This window comes from Pteropus medius, unplaced genomic scaffold, assembly GCF_902729225.1.
Source record: "Pteropus medius unplaced genomic scaffold, Ma_sr-lr_union100, whole genome shotgun sequence".
In the NCBI taxonomy this organism is placed as follows: Eukaryota; Metazoa; Chordata; class Mammalia; order Chiroptera; family Pteropodidae; genus Pteropus; species Pteropus medius.
Window position 1 is genome coordinate 57,475,039 of NW_024349800.1, and position 16,865 is coordinate 57,491,903.

The following is a 16,865-nucleotide window of genomic DNA, read 5'->3' on the forward strand; positions in this document are numbered from 1 at the left end:
TCCAGGGGAGCAGTTAACCTCTCTGGACGCCTGAACTGCAGTCTCATCACGGAGGCCTCCACCCAGAGGCCGAAGGTCCACATCCATTTTAAGCGTTTGGCCATACGGCTTTCCCCATGAGACAGGGCCCGGCCACCCACAGACTCTTGGGGAAGGTTTTATTCTGTGTGTTTTCCTGGAAAAGCCAGACTCAGGGAGCCTCCGAACAGCCATTCCCTCCAGCCTGGGGTTGTTCGAGAATCTGAAAATAGATCCTTTGGGCTCCTGGCAAAGACCTGAAGAATGAAGGAGACTCAGGAAGGCCAGACCGGAAGACTGAGGCTAGTGTCACAGACGTGCTTCTGAAACACTATTATCGTTCCCATCTTCTTTATTCAGAAGGAAACCCAGAGCTTGAGAGAAGTCGAGTGGGCAGGCCGGTGGAATCCCGGTGTGTGGCATCTGCGTGGGACCTGCCACCTTCACGCTCATTGTCTCTTGCAGCTCATTGAATCCCAAAAGGAAAATAGAGATTTCTCCGCAGGGTGCAGCCTCAGGGTGACTGGCTCCCAGGCAGCTGTGCTTCCAGAGCTCAAATCCATGAGCCCCGACACCGAGAAAATGTCCTTTCCAGACCATCCTCGCTGGGCAGACTCCTACTCTGCAGTGCTGGCCAAGACCCCGGAGGCGTGTTCTCGGGGAGCTCCAGCACCCCCATAGGTAGCTTTGTTCAGCAGGTCAAACTGTGGTGAGAGAAAGCAAACACTGTAGAGGGGGCAGCAGAGGGGGACCCTCCACCTCGAATTGCCAGAGACTGTTTACGAGGATGCAGGACTTCCAGTATCCGGCAGAGCCACAGGCAAACTGGGCCAAGTCAGTCACCGTAGGTAAAGAGGGAAAGACAAACCACATTCTTGCAAAAAAGACTTCTCCCCCTCAAATGAAAGTATGAAAACACTGCAGAGAGAACTCTGGGATGGCAGCAAACATCATAATAAGCATTTCATGGCGGTTTTTACTCCAATTACCCAGCCCTCAGCATCCATGCCGCCAATGAAGCCAGGACTTAATTTGCATTTGAGCTAAATGCTGTTTCTTTACTCCAGCATTTTCCTGTTGTGGTTTGTCACAGTGGGCAAGAAAAAAGTCCTCCAGTGACTGCCCGGCCAGCAGAACCCGGAGCCACGCGACGCGGCGGCCTCCACACACAGCCAGCCAAAGATAATAGAGGCTCAAACTGCAATGACAAATTGACATGTGCACATTTATTACCCAGAGGAATTTCCAAGTGAGGTAACACTCCAGGAGAAATAACCTCCCAGAAGCGTCAAACAAAATGTATTCACAGCGATCCCGGAAGTTTACAGTTAAAGACATCCAAGAAAACCTCCAACTTCATTATTTTAATGAGATGTTTGGGGGAGAGGGTTTCTGGCAGAAAGATGATTTTCCCTCAAGTCACTATAAAATATTATTTCAGCAAATTCAGAAGAAGGACCAACTCAGGATAGGAAAGATTTATTATCAAATCTAAATGTAATCAAACCATTTTACAAAACCCTGCCCTCTTCACCAACGAAGAAAATTATCTAACTATATATAGCTTGAGCATTTTCCAGCCTCTAGTCTCATAGAAATTGCCTATTCTTTTGGCTTTATGCCAAAGAAAAGTGGCTAAACCAACCCAAGCAAAAACTCAAGGTGTTAGATATCCGTTATCATATCCGGTTTTTATTTGAGTAACCCAATTAAAACTTGGATTAATCACAGTTTTCTCTATTTCTAGGTGAGACAAGCCTATGTACCCTGTTCATCTGCACAGACTGAGAACCTCTAGCTGACTCTGAACCATCAGTCAAGTCTTTGCATTAGTAATGAGTATCTAACCAACATTATGGAACAGCTAGAATCAGCAAAGCCCAGCTCTTGGTACAGTGAAGCACCCAGAGGTGCACCTATTATCTTTAAAGGCATTTCTACCAGGGGAAACCCACTTAGAGATGGATCCAGAAAGCAAACAGTGAAGTGGGGGACAGGCAGGACAAGAGCTATGTGGCCTTAAGAGCACCTAGACGACTTTCAATGTCCAAATGCTATCATATCCCTCACATACTTTACGTAATTGGATCCTTATAAGAATCTCGGTTGGGGGGTGATTGTTATCGTTTCAGGGGTGAAGAATGTGAGAGTCGAAGGGAAGTGACTTGCCCTCAGCCACGGAGTGGGTGAACGGCCAAGCCACGATGTGTGCCCAGGCTTCACAAACACCGCAGAGATTTGCAGCAGTTCAAGCTACCCCTAAGGATCAATGATGCTCGCTCCTCAGAATTGAAAGGGGACCCTGGAGATTACCAGCTCCCACCCATCCCACCCACGGGCAAGACAGTTGAGCAACGGGCGGCCACTTTCCTGTGCCAAGATTGAAAATAGCGAGAAGACTGAGCTAAGGTCCAAGCCGAGGGCTTCTGCCTGCGAACCAAGTAATTCTATTACCCGGGGCTGCCTCTCAGTCAGCGTGGAATGGCATTTTGTAGGGTGGAGGGACCACTTTTATGCTTTCCCTCAGAAAAATGGTGGAGGATGGTTTAAGACACAAAATTCAACCCATAACAGGCTGTGGGGGTATGAAGGAATGGACTAGCTTCTCAATACCACACCACCTCCCAAATCCCCGTGGGAAATCTCGGACCTGCTAGATTGCCAAAGAAAGTCAAGTTTGCATCACCTCTTCGGAGCGCATCCTGCAGCAGACCATGCGTCTTTATCATACGTGCTGTATGTGTTTTTCTAATGTGCACCATACCCACAGGGCTGTCTGCTTCGACCATAAAAAGGCTCTGTTACTTCTCCTGGTCAAAGGTTTCAGGATGAATGTCTTGTAGCATGATCCGTCAATATCAAAAGAGATCAGGTAACCCTGGTCAGTGGCCTATGAAGAGATTTCCTTTACAAGTAAGGAAAACTAATAAACCATTGTGGGCGGCGTAGATGCTCTAGGGCGCTCAAATTCCTGGGCTTGTCTTAAATAGGCTTCAAAGCTCACATTCATTTGTTTCCAAGGTACCCGTTTTCAGGTTTTGTAAAAGGCTTCTTTTGAGGAACAAAAGTCCGCAAAGTTCTTGCTAAGCTCGGGCTTGTGAATTTGTTCTACCAGTAAATGTTGTTGTGTGTGTGTGTTTTTTTTCTTAAAGACTCTGTGCCCTAGTAACATAGTGGAGAAATAGAGAGAGGAAGGATCGTGTCAACAAGAAATCAGATTATTTAACAGATTTCAGTTGCACCCATCATGAGCCGGGCGCTCTTCCATGTGCCGCATGGAAACTAGTTTCTGTAATCTTCCTAAGACCCCGTGAAGTGGCACCGTTATCTTCACCGTACCAGTGGGAAATGGCACAATCCGGAGCGTGTGGGTGCGGGAGTCAGAAGCAAACCAGGGAGTCCCGCTTCCGATCCACACTATTCATTGCTCCACGCTCTGTCATTCTCTCGAGAGAGTGAATAAGAAGCTGCTGGGGCGCGTTTGCCAATGACCAGAGAAAGATGAAGGATGAAGAGCCTGCTGGGGAGCCTGGAGCCTGACTCCTGGCCTTGCAGCAGGGGCAACAGTGCCCGGGGTTGGGTGCTCTCCCCGGCCTGGCCCTCAGCTCCCAGCCCCTGTGCACCTTCCTGACAGGCTGACCCCAAACCCTGTGCACCTTCCTGACAGGCTGACCCGCCTCCCTCCTGCCGTGGCTTCTTATCTTTCATAGCACCCACCGTCTCACTGAATGTGATTCGATTTATTCAATTATGTTTATTTTATTGTTGTCACTCTCTACTAGACTATAAATGGTTTGGGGGCATTTTGTCTCTTTTGTTCACTGATGTCTCTAAGTGTCTAGAACAATGCTTGGCACGCGATAGGCGCTAAATAAATATTTATTGTGAGAGAGAGCCAAAGAGAGGGAAGGAGGGAGAGAAAGAAAGAAAGTAAAAAGAAGTCTCGAGGGGCCCACTGCATGCCCTTCTCTCCTGTCTGGTGTCCCGCCTCTGAGACGGAGACTGAGCTAGATGGCTTCTACTCTTCTTTCGAATCTCATAACCTCTGGTTCTAAAATCAACCCAAGTTAAAATTTTCAAAAGATAGTGGCCAGAGGGATTAGCGAAAGTCAAACCAAAAGACCCAAAGAGAAATATAATGAACCGGTCAACACTCCTGAAAGATTGCGAGACGCAAGTGTCAAAAACGGAGTGATCTCCACAAGGCTGCGCAGAGAGGGGAGGCATTCTAACCATCGCGCAAATGATCTGTGACCTCAGACAAGCCGGCTTGTGGTAGAGCAGCGAACCAGCTTCTTCCAACAAAAAGTTCCAAACGGGGATCCTGGAGATGCAGAGCCTGACACAGCCATGGCCCCCTTCATATGATTTGCCCAACAGTCCCCCCACCCCATACATACCAGTTCCTCCTGTGTCCCCTCCCAGCCTTCTACACGAGGCCCCAAGACGTAACTCCCTTCCAGACTATGGGCTTCCTGAAGACAGGCCTCCATATGCATCTTATCTTCACTCCCGGGAGTCAGGACCAGACGTTCACTGGTGCCTAATGGCTGTGCTTGCCCACTCGTATTATCCTGAGAGCTTGGCACAAGATTAGCAAGAGACACACACGTGATAGAAGTCTGCTCCCCCTGCTCCTCACCTCTTTCCTTCCTCCACCGTCTACTCAGCCGCCAGCCATTCTGCTTGCGTCTGCCAAGGTCCTGCATCTGTCAATCACCAGGCCTGGGCTGAAAGTCAGAGGTGAATGGGTCACCGTATTTGCCTTAAGGGAGCCCATGGGACACCCATATTTAGAGGCGACGATGCAGGATCAAGGGCTAGAAAAGGCCCACCTGAGGGTACTAGGAAGATTTCCTGGGCAAAATGACACCGAGTTTGCCATTCGAGGTTGAAAAGGATTTCAATAAGCAGAAACTGGATGATCCAGGAGATGTGGTGGAACAAGTCGGAGGTGAGACCGTGCGACTGTGTCTAGTGTGGCTGTCATGGGGAGCACGTGGAGCGGGAGAGGGTGATGGAGCTCGTGGTAGCATCCTCTGTGCCCGGCTGACAGATTTGGACTTCATCCTGTAAGAGGTGAAGAACCATTGGAAGGTTTCATGCAGGGCTGGTGATTTAGAAGGCTTGATGTGGAAGCACACTGTAGGTAGACAGGTGAGCCAGGAAGTAGGGGCTACTGTGTGGGCAATGGGAAAGCCAATGCCGTGGAAGGAACACCGGACTGCCCATGAGGCCTGACTCCAGTCCCAGGTTCGGCCAGTAATTCGATATGGGATTCCAGAATCCCATTCTGTGAAAGGAAGTGATTCCATGAGATGATCTAAGTCCTATGATTTATTGATGTCACTGATTTAGAGCAGTTTCTCAGTGTCAGAACTGCTCTGGGAATGCAGACATGGTTTCTCATGTGATCGAAACAAGTCATTCAATTCTTCTGTGACTACAGCAATTACTTTATAGATAATTGCAGAGCTAGATTGGGTGACACTTTCTCTCAGCTGGGCCAGGAAAGGCAAATAAGTGGTATTTTTACTTTGGTTCTATTATTTTACTACATATTGATGATTCCCCAATGCAAAAAATTCTCTTTAATGTAACAAAATAAAGAACATAAGAAAGGGAGTTAAATTAACAATGAAAAAGAAGAGATCGTAGATATTTAGAGAATGGGTACTAGATATGTAGAATGAGAGCATGAAATTTAGCTCCGAGCTTCCCAGCAGCCAGAGCAAGAATGGAGCCTGGTAGGAATTAGTGTAGTACGGCCTCATTCATTCCGAGTTTTCCTCCTCCATGGCTAGACTTCCATCTCATCTGAAACACTTAGGTGACCTTCCATGGAGACCACAAACAGAGAAGCTGAACTTCAAGAATCTTGGGTGCACAGAACTTTCTTTTGGCTCAGGGTTATACAAAGTGCAGAGGCAAGGTGATTTGGGGCTTATAAAATGCAAATGGACAGGAAGTCTTTTGAATGACAATTCGAAGTGGACTTTCAAAGCAAGTTCAGTTATTTTCTAGCATGGGGATGGAGACCAGCAGAGATATAAAACAATAAAGAGGGTTGTACCCATGATTTGCAACATGGTCGGACCATCGGAAATGGCCATGGCAGTAACCCCGGCCTCAGAGATCTAGGACATGTGGCTGCAAACCAGGTGAGGAGCATCTCAAGTTCTGATCTCCCACTGGCCTCTGAAAAATGGCCAAAGTAGACAGGGAACCACATGACCTAGGTTCTCCTATCTCTGCCCCTCACAAGCTGTGACAAGAAAAAGCACAGTCATCCCCGGTCTTTTTCTTCCCAGTAAAGCAAAAGGCTTTTATCAGTTCAGAGCTAAAAATCTGAGATGGATGAAACCTTAGAGAAATAATCAAGTACAACTTCTCACCTGAAAGAGAACTAGGTTTTTGTAGGTTTTCCATTTCAGAAAAGCTGAAGGACTCACAAGCAAGAGTGCCACTTCCCCATCGGGAACTCTGAAATTCCTTCCTAGCTGATGTGCCCACCCTCATCCCTCCACCCTTTGGTGCTGGCAGTGCTCCAGACCCTGCAGAGGTTAATCCTGCTTCCACGGGGCAGCCCAAATACCAGCCTGTGTGACAGGAGCTACACTATGCTCTGGTGTCTCTCTTGAAGGGACATGGCACTGGATCTGGGCCACATGGCTGTCGCTTCATGAGTTACTTCTGTGAATCAGATTGAGAGCTCCTTGAGAGGGACCAACTTCATCGTTTATTCTGCTGCAACGCTCAGCATAGAACCTTGCCCAAGTCCTAGTGAACTTGGAAGAATGCGTTCTTCTTGGGAGACAAAACCACACTCTAGACCAACATATAAAACCATCTGCCAAAGAGATAAGTATGACCAACACCAAAATACAGCCAAATTACACAACGCTGTCTTGACTTTGCTTCTTCTCATTCTAATAGGTTGATGTCTGATGTCCTAGCTTAAGTCTGTGAAAAAGCTAATATATATGAAGGTGCTCCTCAAACTGTTGAGCTATTACTGCAATGCGGAGTCACTAATAACATCTCTATCCTGTGTAACCTGGGAGAAATGTTTCAACCTTCCTAAACTCAGTTCTCTCCACCCCGAGTGGCAGCAAAAGTCCCTCCCTAATCAGAACTGTATGATGTAAAAGGGCCGCTGTCTGTGGAAACCAAGATCCCTCTGTAAGGTATGTCCAATTACGGTCACTGCTTAAGGGGCCGAGTTTAATGCCATCAAGGAAAAAAAAAAAGTTGCATCATTTAATTGCTATTTATTTTCATAAACATGAGGTATTTCAAAGTGCTATAAGATGCAGCACTAAATATATACATTTTGAAGAAATTAAACACAGAACTTTGCATTTACCCAGTTCTATGCACCAAACATGAACAAATACATTAACAGGAAAAAACAGGCTAGGAAAAAGGCATATATATATAGTAAATTTCTTTACAAAAGTTTCTTAGTTCAAAAAAGTGATAAAGTAATATCTACTCAAAACTTTCACGACTCATTTTCATACGAAAATATAAGTATCAAATTTAGTTATGTATCAGCATCATACTAAAGTATACAGGCAGTGTAAGAATTAGTACAGTACATAACAGAGATTAACAATATATTTGTATACAAAACATGCTCCTCAAACATTGAGGTATTACAGTACTTAGGTATGAACTTCCAGTCTAATACTGGCCACAAAAGCCACCTCTCATTACCCAGGACGTATACAAAAGGCGGGTGTGTCACTGGTATTTACAGAAATGTTCCCCAGGGGCATTAAATGGCAAACCCCTTACGTGGCATCCGCTGGAACTTAAGCACCATTTTTAAAAGGAATGACTTTCTGTTGTTTGGAAAACTCAGAACAAACAAGGTGACTTCAACAGCCCCAGAGGCTTCCAACTCTCACGAACTTCGACCGCTGCCTTGGAGGTGACTTGGAGAAAACTCTAAAGGGCCACCCAGCATCTCATCACGCAGGCCCTCTCCCCAGGTCCTGGCAGAACCCCACATGTCCTGCTCCCCACCCAGATCCAAACTCGACGGGGGATCGATTTGAAAGTAAACCAACATTCTTAATGTCAACACAATGTTTGTTTAAAAAAAAAAAAAATCAAAATGTGCAAAGTGGCAGTGACTGTCCAGTTCTGAGAAACGTTTAGCAAGTCCGAGTGTGTTCAATTTTCTTTAGCAACTGCTGCTGTCTTGCCTGCAACTTCTCCTTCTCCAGCAAAAGCTGGTGCTCCTCGGCCTGCAGGGAGTGGACGTACTCGGTGGCCTTTTTCAAAATGACCACCTTGGCGGCCTTCTCGTTCTTCACCAGCTCCGGCACATGGTCCCTGAGCGTGAGGAAGCTGGACCGCAGGTCGTTGCGGCGCTGGCGCTCCAGGATATTGTGGTTCCGGCGGCGCTCGCTGTCCTCCGAGTCGGAGTTGCGAGGGCTCGAGCTCTTGGCCTTTGGGGGGATGACGCTCTTGAGGGGACGAGGCGACGCTTCGCTCTTGATCTTCTTCTGGGGCGGCGCATCCTCGCTCTCCACGTAGGGCGACGGGGCGGCATAGTTGTGCTGCTGGTGGATGGGTACACAGCGTTTGAGGATCAGGTCACCCGACTGGGCTCTCCCGGGGCCCAGAGCTGCGCTCTTGGGGCGCACAGTGATGGTGAAGGTGGTGACAGCCTTGCTGTTGGAGGAGGACCGCCGCTTCTCCACGGTCACCACGTCGATTTCCTCCTCTTCGTCTTCTTCTTCGTCATCTTCATCGTCTTGGAGAACAAAATCAGAGTTATTCTCACGGTGAGACACGTGACTATTTACACACCGTCTCTTACGGCAAGCCCTGGCACGCGGTTTGCTACTATCATCAATCCATCAGCATAGATGCGGACAGAAATGTTATTTTAGGTCTCCTTCGATTAAATATATCTGTAAATCCTTTTTCCTCCCCCAAACTCCTTGTACTTTTTCAGCCTCCAGACTTTAGCAAGTGGTAGAAATAGAAAGAACCTGAGCTTTGGAGTTAGACAGAATCCTGGCTCCATCACACAGTAGTTGTGGGACACTGGGCAAGTTACTTAACCTTTCTAAGCCTCAGGCTCCTCAGCTCTTAAATGTGGATAACACCACGGCATTGAACTGGACAGATAACATTTAGAGAGCTGGGCCTAGCAGACAGATGGCTCAGTAAATGGTAGCTTTTACCATCATCACTAACTAGTCCAACTCCATAGACTTGTTTATATTTCCATCTTTACACTTAAGAATTGAGGCTCCTCGTTTTGGGAGCCTCATTTAGCGATTTTACACATGGTTGAGTTTGATTTTCGGTCCTTAAACTTAAAGAACAATTTAATTAAGCAGTTTTTCATCTAGCAAAGACCAAATCCTAACTACAAAGTCATAATCCACAGGCGTCCTAAACCCAAATATGCGAGCACCCCTTCTCAAAGTCACCAATAATAACAGCAGCAACAAGATCGTGTAGCATCATGTATGCATTTTCCCCTCTCCTCATTTTACTACCATGCTGGGATAGAAAATTATTGTTTAAAATGCAAGCATGAAAATCAAAACACATCTTCTGCTTGATCTGAGGGGGACCGGAAAGCTGAACAATTGTAGGATTTGTTCTAAAGCCGAAATGTGAGGCTGTTCCAGCCTGTGGGTCCCTTTAAGCCAATGTTTTGGTTTTCTGCCAAGAAGACAGCTGTTGGAAGGAAGTGCTTCCTCACCGAAAGCTGTCAAGGCACAGACATTAAAGGGACAGACCCACTTCAAACTGGAGGCTTACCACCAAGTTTCCTTCCAGGAGCCTCAGATGAATCCATCCTTAGCCCTGAAGGAAATTTAGGCTTTTTATCTGCCTGCATTCTGAAAACACTGGCTTTCAAGTTTCAAAGGAGCCCCAGCTCCAAGGACAAGGGCTGTTCAAGTGTTTGGGTAGAGTTCTTTACCTCCCCAGCCCCAGGCAAAGTCTTTTAACCCTACCCTTCAGTTTAAGACAGTCACACAACAGAACTTATCAATGAGTCTTTCCAGGGTGTGTGCATTCCGGGAGGGCCGGCTAAGTGCCAGCCCTCACCCTGAAGGACACTGAGTGAAAAAACTCAGCTCATTTCTGAAAATCAGTTCTGGAATTCTGGCTAGAAGACAGAACTGGACCCAGGTCTCGCTGCGCACTGTAAAGAGGCGGCCCTTTGAGAAGGTACACAATCGCTGTTGTACTTGGCTGCCAGCTGCTGAATGGAGGGGAGGGATGGCCCCACCACCCCCAGCCTTTCAGATCCTTGGCCCGGCCCGTTGGCCCGCATATCGCCGCCTGCTGGCCACGCATCACGAGCAAATAACCCACCACCCACGGAGGGCGGGGGAGCAGAGTACCCAGGTTTGAAAAATAAAATAACACCGATACAAGCCGTCTGTGCAACCCCCCTCTAACTTCCGGTGCCCTAAACAGGATTTTGCACAGCGCCTGTGTCTTATCCGGGTGTCTCCCAACCGGACCCTGGCCCCAGTCCCTCTCCAAGCCGAGCTAACAGGTTTCTGCACAGGCAATGCAGCCGGAGGCCCCCTGGACCCCCACCTGGCTTTAGCCATTTCACTTTTCCCGGTATTCTTCCTTCCACTGCGCTGCAGAGAGGTGGGGGGCCGGGCGAGAGGGCCAGTGATGGAGTCGGGGTCCCGGGGAGAGCAGTGAAGGTGACTTTGGAGAACACTCTCCTCAGTTTGCACTCACCCTCTCTTCTTCACCGTGGGGGATCGCCTCGGAAAACGACCTCAGCCACAAGCAGTACCCCCATCCCAAAATGCTCTCCCCCAAAGCCAAACCCATGAACGGTAACAACAACAACAACAACAACAACAACAAAAGCACCCCGGGGCCGGGGATGGGGCAGCCGGGACCCTGGCTCGGTCTTTACCTGAGTCGCTCAGGGTGTCCTCTCCCGAGGTGCTGAGGGCCTTGTGGTCTCCGCCGCTGGCTGGGCGGCCGCCGGGGCGCGAAAGGGCGGCCGCCGGGGCTCCGGCCGGGGCTGCGGCACTCGCCCCCGAGACGACCACCGTGCCCGCGGCCGGAGCACCGGCTGGGGCAGCGGGCACCGGCGCGGGCTCGCGCTTGTTCACCGGGAAGGGGAAGACCACCGCGGGGTCCACGCACTCGGCGGCCGGGTGGGCGAGCTGCGCGGGCAGGGCGGCCCCGGCGCGGCCCGTCCCCGCGGCGTGCGCGCGGCCCGCAGGGCTGGCGGCCCCCGCTCCCGGGGCCGGAGCGGCGGGCCCCGCGGGCGGCCGGCCGTGCTGCAGCTTCTCGCTCACCGCGCGCTCCAGCTTCTCGCGCGCCGAGAAGCCGCTCCACATGCAGTCCTGGAGGATGACCGGGTTGGGGGTGAGGCCGCCCAGGCCCCCCAGGCCGAACGCATCCTCCTCGGCCGGGTTACCCCACAGGTCGGCCTCGGGCAGCAGCATCTCGGTGGCCCAATTCGGGGGCTCCGGGCTGTGCTCCGGGAAGGCACGGCTGGGCGACAGCGGGGGCGTGGGCAGCAGCTCAAACTTCTTCCAGATGTCCTCCCCCGGGGGGGTCGAGTCGGGGCCGCCGAAGTAGAAGTCATCTTCGTCTGGGTAGAAGCAGGGCTGCAGCGAATCAAACTCGAGGTCTGGGTTCTTGCAGATCATCCCCGGCATGGTGGACGCGGTGCAGCTCGGCATCGGCTCGCCTCCCGGCGGGCAAACGAAAGCTGCTTTCCGCTCCGCTCTTTTTTAGTTCTGGGGGTGTTTCCTTGCCGTGGTGGGCGCGGAGGGCGGGGGCCCGCGCCAAACTCCGACGCTGCAACCGACAGACACACCAGAAGAGGGTTGGCAAGCGGCACCGAACGCGCGGACAGGCAGTGGACGGCCCCTCGCACCCCGTTCCTCAATCTCCCCTCCTGGCCCCCCACTCGGCTCTGTGCTCCCGAAGGCCTCTCGCTCGCTCCCTCCCTCCTTTTGTGTACAAGCTGTCTACGACCGGGGGTGGGAGGGGGCATGCAGATGCGGGGAGCGGTGGCGTGGCTCTGCAACTTTGGAAACTGCCATTTCATTCACACAGGCGCTGCCTGGGGGAGGGGGCTCCTGGAGGCTGCAGGATTCTAGCTCACCAGCTCGCCGGAAGCCCAGTTGCACCAATGTCGGGCCAGCTGCTCAAAGGCAGCCCGAGCCTCCAACCCAGCTGCCGGGCGCGGGACCTCGAGTACCCCAATCTCCCACTGTAAAATTGCAACCTCGGGAGTGCAAATGATAGCGGGGTATTTAGGAAACTTTGCAAATAGAAAAATCCTTTCTCTAGACCGAGACCGACAACAGGCACCCAAACGCACCCCCACTAAACGTGAACAGACGCCCCTCGGCATTCAGCGCTGCAGGGAGAGTTCTGCCACTAGCTTATTTTGAACCTCTCTAATCCCACCCCCGCTCTTCCAAACCCCCGACAACGTCCTCTTTCGGGACGAGGGGACAGCCTAAACCCGGGGTCCCCGGAATGGTGCAGGGCGCCAGCGCGGGGCGGGTCGCGGGAGAGTGGCGTCTCCTCCGAGCTGGAGCAGCCGTGACCCAGATTACCACCACGGCCGCCTAGCCCAGCCTAACGTCCCCCGCACCGCCCGCTTCTTTTTCCCTTGGCGGGGGGGGGAGGTGCCTTTGGAGAACCCCAGCTTTCGGGTGGGGACGCACCGGCTCCCCGTCGGCTCGAACACAGGCAAATGTTAGAGAAGGGCGAATTTCTTTCCGATGAAGCCATTAACCCCCCTGGCAAGGGCAGTAAAAGGAGATTAGGGCGGGTCTCTTCCAGCCGGGGTGCCTTGGGGGCTGGAACTGGCTTTTCAGGGAAAACCCCGAGGTGGTTTTGTTTCGGAAGCAGAAACAGTCCCCCGGGTATATTGGGGCGCCCTGTGCGCGAGCCGCGAGCAGATCCAGTGCCTCCCTTCCCGCCGCGCTCGCCGCTCCCGGGGCTCCGGGAGGTTTGCAACCCCCGCTCCTTACCTCCCGCGGACTGCCGGGGATCCAGAGGCGATTCTGTGCTGGGGTCCCCGGGTGGCCTGGGGCGGGGGGGCGGGTTCCTCGGGTGGCTGCAGTCTGTGCGCGCTTGCGCCTGGCTAGCGCTAGCTCGGCTCCAACCCAGTTCCCAGGAGCCCCCCGCATCCACCCAGCGCGTCCAGACAGATGACTGTCACTGGCTGCGCTTTGAAGCTCGGGGGATATTATTAACTGAAAAATCTGACACACCCGGGGGGCGGGGAGAGAAGGGGGCTGCGGCACAGACAAGGGGGTGGGAGAAAGGCAGAGGAAAGCGGCTTTACCCCGCCCTCTTGATTTCCATAAAAATCAGGGGAGGCGCCAAGGCTTTCGCGCCAAAAGCCACTTGCTTTTTCTTTGCAGAGGGAAGGCTGCAAAGCTGGGAAGCCGGGGCTGTGCTCCTCCCGCCCTTCCAGACCCCCGGGCTTGCAACCGGTGCACTCTGCGAACCAGCTGCGTGCAGAGCGGTGCGGTGCAGCGCCCACTCTGCGTGCCTAGCAATTGCTTGGCATTAAAAACATTTTTTCCAGAGGTCTCCGGGGGTGTCTGTTGGGTGGGCGGGAGGCGGGGGGTATGGAGGCTCCTAACCCAGCCCCCGCCTTGACTGCGAGGCCGGCATCCTGCAAAGCTTTGCTGAGGGAGGGGCTGCCCTCGTGTGATCAAAGGAAGCTACACCGAGGGTGCAAAATGGGAGGAAGAGGACGCGCCCATTTAGGAACGAGACCGCAGGATGTTTCTAGTTTCAAATTGAAAGGAGAGGGGCGCCCCCCTTGTTTGAAAATAAATAAATAACTGCGGGCTACGAGGGTGGCGCCGCGGCGGTTTCTTCGGCCGAAAGCGACACCTCGCGGAGACCGAGCAGAGCGCGGAGCTGCTGGGCCTTGTGCTGGAAACTGAAGTGGGGCCACCCCGCAGCGCTCCTGCGGCCCCCGGGGCACTGTCAAGCCGTCCTCGCCACCGCGGAGCGGGTGGCGGCTCGGCCGCGAAGGAAATGGGCGTCCGACGCCCGCAGCCGTCCCCACGGGCTCCGGAGTTAGCCTTTCCAAAGCCGGCGTCGCCTCGAATTAAGAGGAGGAGAATCGGGTTGGCGTGGGTGCTGCGGTCCCCACCGCCTGAGGACCAAACGTCGTCTGCAGACCCTTGATTCCAAATTGTCGGAAGCAAAAAGGGACGCTGCTGTCACGCTCAGCCTCTTTGTGCCTCGGTTTCCCCAGCTGAGAAATGGAATTAGTAGTGGTGCTTACCCACAGGGTTGTTTTGAGAAATAAGAGTTATGAAAGCGCTTAGAACAGTGCCCAGCGTATAAACCTGAGTGTCAGCTCTTGTTATTGCCAGGTCATGGTAGATTCTTCCCGATCAACTAACACCTTTATCCCGGCATCATTTACCTTCACCATCAAACCTTCACTTCACTCGGGTCACACTTTCTCACAGGTGTGTTTGGGTGGGTGTGAAGAAGTCAGAGATTACTGTCCCTATCCCCAAACCCCAGGAGCAACCCAGGTCTCCTGGGCAGCCCCCTTCACAACCAAATACACAGCGAGCTGAGATTTTGCTTTGAAAAAACATTCCTGGAGTGGTTTGGGGTAGAATCTGTCGCGGGTTGGCCTGGGCAAGTTTCTTCTATCTCCCTTTTTCCAAACTGAAAATTCCACTCCTCCCCGCCATTCACCTCAGCTAGTTACAGACGAGGATGCAGTGTCAGGAGCCGCCTGTAAAATGCTCGTGTATTAGCATTTGTGAAGACTCGTCCAGCCCTTAATTCTGGATGCCTACATAATTCTGGAAAGAGAGGCAGATGCCCACCCAGCGTCCTAGGAAGTGGCCCATGAATGAGGATGAGCTGCCTTCTGAGCACCTTTATTATTATGATGACTTCCCTCACACATGTAAAACACTTCACTTTTGCAAAAACCCTTAACACCCTACTTCTGCTTTTCCCTAACCCCTTAATCTAAACCAAGCCTTCCTGCTGTATTCTCTCCAAACATCCTTTACCTCCATTTGTAATTATATATTCCTGGGAGTGTTTGTTTAATGCCGCTTTCCGCCAGAGGCCTCGTGAAAGCAGGCTGTCTCCCTCTCAGACCTGTGTGCTCCAGCCAAGAGGACCCGTTTGTTTTGGTTTAGGGGGACATCCTCAGAGCCCAGCTGGGGACCTGTAGACAGTAAGTACGCCACCGTCTTGTTCAAGGCAGAGATCTCCGAGTGAGTCCTTCTAAGGCAGCCGGCTCTCCCAAGACAGTTTCTATTCATCAGAAACAGAGGGAGAGAGAAATGTCACTCCACAGAACCATCTTCAGGCCCTCAGCAGCAACCCCAGAATGGGCCCTCAGAGTTGCCTGCCCTGCCTTTTAACCAAAATAGCAAGGGGACTGTTAGAACAGGCAAGGGTGGTCCCTGTTGTTACGTTTAAAATCTTAACCTGCCCTTGTCCTCTCCCACCAGACCTGCGCCCTTCACCGCTCTAATCTTTTATCAAGGAACAGAAAGTGGCAGAAAAAGAGGGGACGAGAAAACAAGAGAAGTGGGTACTCTATGCCTCCAAGCAAATCCCATATCCTTCCTGGACCTCAATCTCTAATTTCCATCATTTAACGCAAGCCAGTAATTACTGACAGGTCGGAATTGGAAGGTTAACAGAATGATAAAATTCAACAAGTATTTATTGGTACTTTCATTTGCAAATGGAAAGATAAAAGGCTGGGGAGAAACCCAGCTGCTGCTGGTTCCTAGTCGGTTTGTCGGAAAAACCTGCAAATTCTTAAAAATGTTGAAACCTTCTCAGACTATGTGGATGCATCTGCCGTCCGGACTTAGATCATGGATGAGTTAAGGCACTCTGACGGAGATACACACACATACCTAAGATGACCACATTTAGAATAGAGTTATACACAGGATTTGGTTGATAAAGAAGGAGATTTTTGAGGAAAGATAGTGGTTTTTTTTTTAATCCAATCTCTCTGTATTGAAAACAAAACTACACACACACACACACACACACACACACATTCCAGATCCATGGATTCAAGTCAGATTCCGAAAACACCCCAGGACCGTGTTTCTCTTGGGATATTCCGCTGGTTCTTCAGCCTTAAAAAAAAAAAAAAAAAATTATAAATTTGCTGATTAGACAACTCTTCTCTGGAGTAAAGCTAGCTGAGCTACCCAATTACAAATTAATTAATTAATTAATTTTTAAAAGCCTGGATTGCAGATTTAAATGGAAAAAGTCTTAGACTATGAAAGTATAAGAAAATAGAGATTAGGGTTCTTTCCCTAGAAAAGAAACAAGGAAAAAAGTAGCATATTTGACTAATAAAAATTTAAAAATTAAAATTTACAGTTAAAACACACCTTAAACAAAGTCAAAAGGCAACAACAGGTGATAGAAAAATACTTGCCTGATATAGGAGAGGAAGAGCATATCCATGTACACAAAGAGCTCCTATACACTGAACAGAAAAAACAGCTTGACAAAAATATATGGGTCCAGGATAAGAGTAGGTAATTCACCCAATAAGAAATGCAAATTTCCATAAACATATGAGAAGATGCTCAACTTCACTAGTAGTCAGGGAAATGCAAATTAAATCTCAAGGAGATTAACATATTTTGGTCTAGCAGATTGGCCCGGAGTGTTGATAAGGCTGGGTAGGTGAGTGCAGGGTGGGGGGGATGGGGGGGCCCTCTCTTACACTGTTGGTGTTCCAGCCCCAAGAGTAAAAGCAATCCCACTCTTTTAAATCCATCCTACAAGATGTAATACAACAAATAAGTAAAAATCATATAAACAAGAAT

At 50.6% G+C, this 16,865-nt stretch overlaps 1 protein-coding gene across 3 annotated transcripts; it reads right to left on the reverse strand.

Annotated features, from left to right (window-relative positions):
- Positions 1-7,269: 7,269 nt before the first annotated feature.
- Positions 7,270-13,229, reverse strand: MYCN (MYCN proto-oncogene, bHLH transcription factor). 3 transcript variants are annotated; one of them, XM_039887814.1, is made up of 3 exons: positions 13,029-13,229; positions 10,940-11,838; positions 7,270-8,785 (listed from the first exon to the last, which is right to left on the reverse strand). In XM_039887814.1, the coding sequence occupies exons 2-3, from the start codon at positions 11,718-11,720 to the stop codon at positions 8,181-8,183; spliced, it is 1,386 nt and encodes a 461-aa protein (XP_039743748.1). In that variant the 5' UTR covers positions 11,721-11,838; positions 13,029-13,229; the 3' UTR covers positions 7,270-8,180. The 3 variants fall into 3 exon arrangements, with proteins under 3 accessions (XP_039743748.1, XP_039743750.1, XP_039743749.1); XM_039887816.1 differs by lacking the exon at positions 13,029-13,229 and adding an exon at positions 12,149-12,347; XM_039887815.1 differs by lacking the exon at positions 13,029-13,229 and having other exon boundaries at positions 10,940-12,347.
- Positions 13,230-16,865: the final 3,636 nt, after the last annotated feature.

Excerpts from the sequence above, each read along its gene's own strand:
- MYCN (XM_039887814.1), bottom strand. The coding sequence starts at position 11,720 with ATGCCGAGCTGCACCGCGTCCACCATGCCGGGGATGATCTGCAAGAAC. Across the intron at positions 8,786-10,939 it reads GGACACCCTGAGCGACTCAG|ACGATGAAGATGACGAAGAA; the intron begins GTAAAGACCGAG and ends TTGTTCTCCAAG.